Source organism: Leuresthes tenuis, unplaced genomic scaffold (genome assembly GCF_036924035.1).
Source record: "Leuresthes tenuis unplaced genomic scaffold, fLeuTen1.0.hap1 SCAF_10, whole genome shotgun sequence".
Lineage (NCBI taxonomy): Eukaryota > Metazoa > Chordata > Actinopteri > Atheriniformes > Atherinopsidae > Leuresthes > Leuresthes tenuis.
Genome location: NW_027325364.1, coordinates 13,104,648 through 13,113,640, shown reverse-complemented (window position 1 = coordinate 13,113,640; position 8,993 = coordinate 13,104,648). Strand labels below are relative to the sequence as shown.

At 39.8% G+C, this 8,993-nt stretch overlaps 1 protein-coding gene across 1 annotated transcript; it reads left to right on the top strand.

The window, feature by feature from the left end:
* The first annotated feature begins 4,452 nt into the window (after positions 1-4,452).
* On the top strand, positions 4,453-6,925 carry LOC140316322 (complexin-3-like). The gene is made up of 3 exons (XM_072394107.1): positions 4,453-4,692; positions 5,500-5,583; positions 6,680-6,925. Exons 1-3 carry the CDS (start codon positions 4,453-4,455, stop codon positions 6,902-6,904), a joined length of 549 nt encoding a protein of 182 aa, XP_072250208.1. The 3' UTR covers positions 6,905-6,925.
* Positions 6,926-8,993: the final 2,068 nt, after the last annotated feature.

Here is an 8,993-nt window from a genome sequence, read left to right as displayed (position 1 = left end):
TTAAACACATGTTATGATGACACGTTGCCACTTCCTGTGTTGTTTTTAGCCTATAACTTTACTTGGGTAGGGTTGAAAATCCAAAACTGCTTGGGTAGGATTAAAACCCAATCATAGGACCAAAATGCATCATGTTTACATCACGACCTGCGGTTACTCTCACCAACACCAGAGGCTTCACGTTCTTTGATCGTCATTATCGACAGCGTCTGCCGACATGAACAAACGACCTATGGGCACAATATGAGGAGGAGGAGGAGAGTGAAACATGGTTCAAACAGAATAATCACTAAAAAGAAAAATTCACAAACTCATACAGCACAGAACTTTGAGCAGATATTCTCCTGATGGTCATTTTGGTTTAAATCAAAGCAAACTCTTTAAAAGTTTGATATATTTAGGTTATGATGCTTTATGGTTTTATATCTAATCATTCTGTATGAAATGAATACCTGCAAAATATTAAGTTTCCATCATGTCTGCAAGCTAAAGAGCCAACACAATTAAGAAATGAAAACTAAATTAATACAATATATTCATATGTGGGGTCCACCTGTGAATGTTTTTATATATATCAAATATATATTCAAAATGCCTTGATGGTTGCATTTGTGTAAATGTTTGCGTTGCTCACACAGCAGGCAAGTGTGTGATCACATGTTCTTGCATGTTGTGGCATGATAATTCACTTTTAGCGTGCCTGAGCTCAGCTTTTTCTTCAGAAATCCTCACTGGGCTTTGACTTCAACGCCATCTCTGACCGCTGCCGCTGGTCCTGTGCTTGTGAGTGTGTATTCGTGCTGTGCTACTGCTGTGGATATATAAATCTCTTTACACAGGTGCAGTCTGGGGACTCGCAACCCTTTTTGAAGCAAGCCTCCGTGAGGTCAGCAATTAGATGTTAATGGTGAGATCTGTTCAAGGGTTAGGATTGATATCAGGCAAGTGGTTTTTATGGTCAGAAAGTCGGTGTAAGCACATTTCGTGTCCTCTGAAACGATAGAAACGCAGCTGTATGTGTGTGTGCGTGTGTTGCACCAGAGCTTCCATGCCAGCTGAGTGGCCCAAAGCCACTTAAAGGATTCTGGGTGGATCAGCATCCAGCATGTGACAGACCATTCATCCTCCTCAGACACCCACTCACATGTTCTCATGCATGATGAGGCATGCAGTCAGCAACCAAAAAAAGATGACACACACATACACCCACAAGAGTGTGGTTTCCTCACCTAACCGTATGCTGAATGTGATGATATTTTAGATGTGATTCATTTGTTTGATTTTCTTAAATGAGCTTCCTTAGGAATAACCGGGAAAATATTCTCACATTGGTCGGCTCAATCTCCTCCCTCATTTCTTCATTTGTCCTCTCACTGCTTTTCACCTGCTGTGCAGAAGCGCTGCTGTTCAGCAACAGATCGAGAATCTGGTACTGAACGTTTGCTAAGGAGGGCGTGGCTCTGATGGTGATCTTGTTAAAGCATTAACCTCAGCTGGCAGAAATCGGAGGGATCCGGGCAGCAGAGGTAGAAGAATATGAGAGACCTCCTTAAAAGGGCCAGTTGAAGTAAGTGCATGTGCTGTCAGTTCCAACTGGGGCATTAGAGTAGGCCGGAGATCGTAAAAACTCTACGTGGGGAGTCATTCAAAGACATCCAGACACAGAAAAGAGCTGACAGAAAGCTGAAGTGGTGCTGGAGTAAAATTTATCAGAAAATCAGAAAAAATTGGGACTATAAAATGGAAATAGAAAAAAATGCTTTTTGACTTTTATGTTTGCTTGGACTTTTATTTGACTCGACACTAAATGAACACAAGATATGTCATCTTTTATATCATTAGCTTAAATTGATGCATTCATATTTGCTTTTCAGACCTGCAACACATTCAGAAAATAGTTGTTGTGGTTAAACTTTGACCACTTTGTGTCACCGTTCCCTTTCACAGCACTTAAAAGACACTTTTGTGTGTGGATGGTCATTTTTGTCTTAGGTCCAGAGCATGTGGCGTTCATGTCTTCCAGAATAGAACTTGAACACTGATTGGTCTGACCACAAACACATTTCCCCTGTGAGATGGTCCATCCCAGATGGGTCAAGTCAAGGGAAGTCAGTATGAGGGATTTTTTTTCACACGTTTATCTACAAACTGGAGATATGCTGCCCATCGTTTCACCGAGCCGCCTCTTTTTTGATTAAATTCCTTCTTATTTATATCTTCCATCTGTCCCACATGTATAACCAAAGATCCCCTGCACAAACTCTCTGAGCGATCTCTGATATAATAAACTGCAGTGTAGACATAAGTGCTTGATAATGTGTCTGTCAACAACTGTGACTGCTCCATGGGTGGAGCTGGTGAATAAATAGTCATGTTAAATCTTTATTGAGTCTTATCTCAATAAAGCATATCTTGTTAGAGAATTTTGCAGCTGAAGACGAAAACATTTTACAGGTTATTGATAGACATTTAGAATATAGCTGTCTGTGTCGTTGATCATTTGGAAAACGTTCATATAGCACTTACTAAAGTGTTGAATATACGTCCTCAGAGATTATTAATGTTCTGTGAATAAACAGCAAAAAAAGCGCTTAAGAGACTGTTTTTGAAAAGTGACTAAAATAATGGAGAAAGGTGGATGAAAAGAAGAAAAGGGTCTCGTGTTCTGCTGAGTGAAACAGAGGTGGGAGTGATGTGGTTTTGTTTATGACTAATACTTCACTTACATCAAAGGGTTGTCTCACTTCTGAAGTCTTCTTTCTGAAGACAATATACGTAAGTGGCTCCAGTTCTTACCACTGCTTTGGTGCTCGGTTCACTTTAGAATCCAATTAAAAGCCTTGCTGATAACTATGGAAGCTCTCAAGGCCCCTTCTTAAATCCCAGGCCTTGTTTAATGGCTCACTGCTTTAACATATCCCACCGTTACAGTTGGGGTTAAAATACTCCACGATTCTGGGGGAATATTGTATCTATCAAGTCTACACTTTGGTCTGTTATTTTTGTGTTAAATAAGATGTGGTGACTATCTAATACACTGTTTTAAATAGGGAAGCTGTTTTTTGCTCTTTAAAACACATACAGATGTTTTTTTTTTTAATAATTCCAACCTATGTCATCTCAGCATTGCCCCGTTTAAGATCTGCTGTAGAGCAGTATTACATCTCTTGGCTACTTTAAGCCCAGATTTAGACTGGATTTTATAAACAGAAGTATGTTAAAAGAAGACGTACTGCACACCTTGAACTCAGTATTTAGAGTAAAACTATACATTTAATAAACTTTTCCCTTTTTTTGTTGAATGCAACATGACTAAACTGAATGTTAAATTGTGTTTACATAAAATCGCTTCAAACCTCAGCATCGATATTCTCCGTCTTGTCCTCTCAGATAGCTTTTCAGCCAAGTTGTCAATACTTTTATCTCTCAGACGCTGCTGTCTCAGGCAGAGCTCTCTTTGTTTCATTTCCTGTTTCTTCGTCTTTCCTCATCTTCAAAAATGTGGTGAACCAAATACCAACTGCTGTCTGAGAGCTTTCAGAGGTAAGAGTTTCATTTTCCTACTGGTGCTTGCTACTGTTACCTGCTACCTTCTGATTACCCTGATGCAATTAAGAGAATGAAGGAGAAATAGAGGAACACAAAGGGGTCTGATGCCAAGCCTTTGATACCTCTGTGTGTCACTCAACATGACATGACATGACCTAGTGCCTCTAAATCTCCATCAAAGACACGTGAGTCATCGTGTGGATTCCCTGCCACTGCTAACGAGATTCCCCTCATTAAGTCCTTTAATCTGTATAGAAGAATTGGACGGGCTGAAGTGTAAAGTGAATCTGGAACGAGGGAAGCCGAGGCTGAAACCAGAACATAGAATCTTGTTCTGTGAGGACCAGGACACACACACATGACATTTCCACTGGAGTTTTCTTTTTTTCTCCATTTTGTTTTAAAGCTTTGGGGATTCTCTGCAGGTGGTGGAGTTGAAGGCCATCTGGCTGGGTGGCTTTATCAGGATTTCATGCTTAAGCAGTTATCCAACTGTGACCACCTGCATGGGTAAGAATACTGTGGACCGGAGGACCATGATAAGTTGGCGTTGTGTGGGAATAAACAAGCAACCTTAAAAATAGCCTCTGTAATTCATATAGTGTATTTTTTTTCATTTTCTATCCTTGTGTGGGTTCCAGCTTCCCCTTTTAGTAGCCTCCTTAACCTCCTCTAGATGATAAACACTTCATCTGTGTATGTGAGGCCAAAGTCCGTGTCTGAGCCTTGTCTGACTGCCGTCCTTGTCCTTGGCAGGTCTCAACCTGAGTTATTGCTGCGAGATGTGAGTCTGCCAGAACCACACAACATGTGCGAAGGAGAAAACCATTACATTTCCACCCGTCACCTGTCGAGGAAGTAGGGGTGTGGTAGCTCCCACTATCCCGAGAGCTGCCGTTCATCATGGAGTCTGTGGTGAGAGTAAAAAAGTCGTTGAGGACACCCATCAGGAAGCTGACCAGCTGTGTTTCAGGGGCAAAGGGGAGGAGGCTGTGCGCCAAACACAGGAGGAAGAGGAGCAGAGGCACGGGAAGCCGCGGGGGATGCAGCATGTTGGGGAAGACCCCTCCCCTGCGAACTGCCCCTCCTAAAGACCCGCCAGTTATTTGCCCGTACCAAATAGAACTGGAGAAGACGAGGCAAGTGGACGGTGTGCATCATGCAGAGACAGACATGTAGGGGAGGAAATAGTCAAATGCTTTAAGTAAACTACATCTGTAAGAATACATAATTGAAAATGTGTTAAAGCATCTAAACTGTTTGTTTAAGGTTTAATTGTCACAATTAGCAAGTCTTTTAGAGCGGCTAATTGTTTAAAATAAGCTGTTATAAGCAGTTATAAGCCTCCCTACCCAGCTGAGGGTTATTCAGAGCCAAGACTCTTTCAAAACAGGCCAAAAAACCTTTTTATTCAGAAAGGCAAATGATTTCTGGTTTCTAACTGATTTTTAACCTTGTCCTAACTTGTAGCACTTTGAGATCTTCTTGATGATAAGTGCATTAGAAATTAAATTTATTATTATTATTAGTAGTAGTAGTAGTAGTAATTGCACTTTGTTAACATGAATAAGGAAAAAGTATTTCGGTGCTACAAAGTGCCACAAAAACTCGACCAACAGGCTGACTAACATAAGAATAAATAACTGGAGCCTTAAGTGCACATGCTGCGAACAGGTGCTGTTCTGTAAATTAAGTTTCACCTGAGGAACATAAAATACTGCCAAATGTAATTCACCCCATGAGAACACTTAATGGCAATTAAACCACCAAAAGGGTTTTCTTTAGTGCAGCGCTTTCTAAAGTGTCACAGCCACCACTACATCATGAAGTCATTAGAGGAGGCAGCTGAAATGAGCTGAGGTAACACACATCACCTGTGCAGTGGCCGAGGAGTTGCTTTTAGCTGAATTTTGTCTGTAATACTTCAGGGCTGTCTGTGTTCACAGGAAGCTGCGGGAGGCGATGAACGCGCAGAAGAACGCAGAGAGAGCAGCTATGAGAGCTCACTTCAGGAGAAAACATCGGCTGTCTGAGGTTTGTCAGAACAACGGATTATAAATCATGCTGTTGCTACAGTTTCAGGTCCGAGGGACATGTTTTTATCTGATGTTAAGCAGTGTTGGATGTTACACAATGCTGTTATGCTTTCATACAAAACACACACACACACACAGGAAATAGGCATGACATGACATTATGTGTTGGTGGCACGTAATGTGTTGAAATTACATGTCGGCACCATGGAAACAAAATTGTAACACATTAAATGCCTCCACCACAAAACACACTTCTAAAGAGGTCATGCTTATTTCATGTGTTTCTGTCAGACCAGCCTGGACTTTCTGCTGTTTTGACTTTTCTCTGAAATCTTATTCGAACTTCCTCAAAGTTTTCAAATTCCCCAAAATATTCACACGCTTATTTGGTCATTCTTTTCAAAATATATCTTTCCTCATGGGTTCTTATTCATGTTTCTCATTTCCACAAGCACTATCCTTTAACAGATTTCTCACAGGCTCTTCTTTGTGCGCAGTCTGATGGGGAATTTTGAGTCTGCAATTCTTTTTATGCTACAATCTGGGTCAGCCATACTGAAGCATGGCATGAATATCCGCTTATCAATCAGCACTTTCACACTAGACTGATATTTGCAGGTCGTGTGTCAACCACCTGTTTAAGCAGTAGAAAAATGAGTGTTTAAATGAGTGTGTTCTTGTATTGTTTCAGTGAAGAGGTTATTTTCCAAAAGGCTTGATAAAGATATCTGAAATACAAAACACTGGAGTTTAACTCCACCCAGAATGAATCATTAGATATCAAACGTGAGTCATTCATTTGAAAGTTTCACCAACAGGTTTTTGTCTTTCCTCTAAAAAAAAGTCCTGAAACTTAAGACAAAAATTCTAAACATGCAGATTTTTACAGACAATTAAGACAATTGTTCATATAAGAATTTCTTTTAATATACAGATGTTTTTAATTTCTTTCCCATCCCTGCTGCACTGCACTAGTGTCGAATGACCAATGTGGACACAAATGCGGGGTTTATTTTAATTATCTAGTTGTTATTTTTATCAACTTTCTGAGCCCTTCAACCCTCTTCTTCTCCTGCTTTTCCACCATGATTCAGAGCCCTAAGGACACAAAGCACCTGAGGTCTGTTGGCGGCAAAGTGTCTCTCCCCCACGAGCTGTCGAAGATGATTCAGCAGGATACCAAAACCAAGGACGACAGCTTCAACCTGCTGCGCGCCTTTCGAGGCCTCAGCTTCAACACGGCGGCGCTCACAGGCAGGAAAGCCAGCAGGACGCCCACTCCCATGCTAACAAATAGGGACTCTTGTCGAGTCATGTGATCAATACTCTAATTGAGTTTGGCATTAGAGTGTGAACGCGCATGATTGCTGCTTCCACTTGACTTCATTTTATTATGATTTCCCCGAACATGCAGACTCAGTCTGATCATACTTGACAATATGTATTTCTGACTTTCCTTTTTTTACTTCATCGTCAAGGTCAAATTTATTTTAGTTAAAAACAGTTAAAAACAATGTTGACCAAAGTCTTTGACAGTCAACAAAAATTTGTAAGTAAAACAACAAAGAAAAATAAGAAATAATCAAATATATGCACATGTTTAATAGGAATAAATGAACAAATCTAATTGGATGTCATGCAATGCTCGACACCCAAATAGCGTCATGATCTAATCTGTCTTTGCACATCTAAGAGCAGCAAGTTGCATGACTGCAGTGCTCTGTGTTCACAGGGAGAAAATCTGCTAAATAAGATGACTCCAATCGGTTTAAAACAATAAAAGTAAGCAATAAAATCACAAATGCAATGTGGAAACAGACGAGAAGCCAGTGAAGGGATGCCAAGACAGATTAATTTTAAGGTGACGTATGACACAGAGAACATTGATTAAGACTGATATACACAGTGCATTGCAATAATCTAGTCAAGAAGAGATGAAATTGGAAATGAATTCCTCCAGATCTGGGGGGTGTTAAGTCCTCAACTTGGCAATTACGTTTTTTTTTTAATCTTTTGTTTAAGAAATCAACTAAATGTAATGGCCAAAAAAGTTTGTATTTTTTCTAAAATGCGCTTAAAAAGCATAAAATTGGCAGCAGACTTGATGCATCCTGTCAATTATGTATGACCTTCACCCAAAAATAAATGTGATACACATTTGCAGTGCCAACATTATATCAGATTGCAAAATACATGCATTGGTACACGGAGAAATATGTAGCAATTTCACAATCAAGGCGCAAACATTGGATAATAGCTATGCTCCTGTTGGAATACTGATAACGTTTCCTTTGCCGTTGATCTCAACAGTTGACACTCTCCAGCTAGACAAAAATGTCATATATAGGGGTTAGTAGGTGGTGTTAAACCCACTCGTGTTCAAGAGTGAGAATGCTGGTTCTGTTCCACAACCCTTTAACCTTTCTTCTTCTATTGTGCCGCCACAGTTATTTACTTTTTTTCTGCCCTCCCACCTGCTGATGGCTACGTGTTCAAAAGAACAGGGTTTGGTTTAGATGTTCAAAAATACATACAAAAATACATTTCCACACACTACAGTTCAATGCTCACTGATATTAAACATGATGTGACTACATGACTCAGGAGTTTTAAGCCAGGAGTGTGTTGGACAGAAGTTCCTATTTCACAGTTTCTGGTGAGACTCGGTTGGGAAGACTTTAAAAATGTTTATACTGAATAAATTCTCATGCAGCAATGATTCTGTCTGAAGAACAAGCAAGTATTATCACATTGAATCTATTGTGACACACAGTTTTGTTTTAAATATGTTTGATTTTCACCTTGACTGTCAGTTTTAACACTTTTTCAAAAGTCCATATTGTTAAATAAGCTGAATATTGTTAAATAAGCTGAATGGGAAGGTTTTCTCATGGTGATGCATCAGGTTTTTTTTTGTTAGTGCTACTATAGCAAGTGTACTGGGCTGTTGCAGCTGTTTAAATGATTTAGATCTAACTGGATGATCTATACACAAGTAAGGAACCTCAGGGCCACATGTTCACATTTAAACATTCACCCGAGCGATGAATTGATAAAATGTGCTCATTTTGTATGATAATGTTTTCGCTTTGTCTTGATATATTCAGTTTGTGTCACATCTACTGTACCAAACTGAGCCAAGCACGTATCAGTGATGTCTGCGCGCCACATTCTAAGCTGTAAACTTCTTGCTTTGACTGCTTTGTTTGTGTGGAGCTAATTCTGGTGTGTAAATAGTCTGAAGCTGCTTAGTGGAAGGACTTTAAATATGAAGCAGAAGCCAAAAAATCTTGTAACCAATAAGTATATATTGTATTTGTTGCTTATTAGCTTGGACAAAAACTTGTAATAAAGACATTTTGGTGAAGTGAGACTCACTCTTTATCTTGTCTGCTAGTGTGTGTTGCA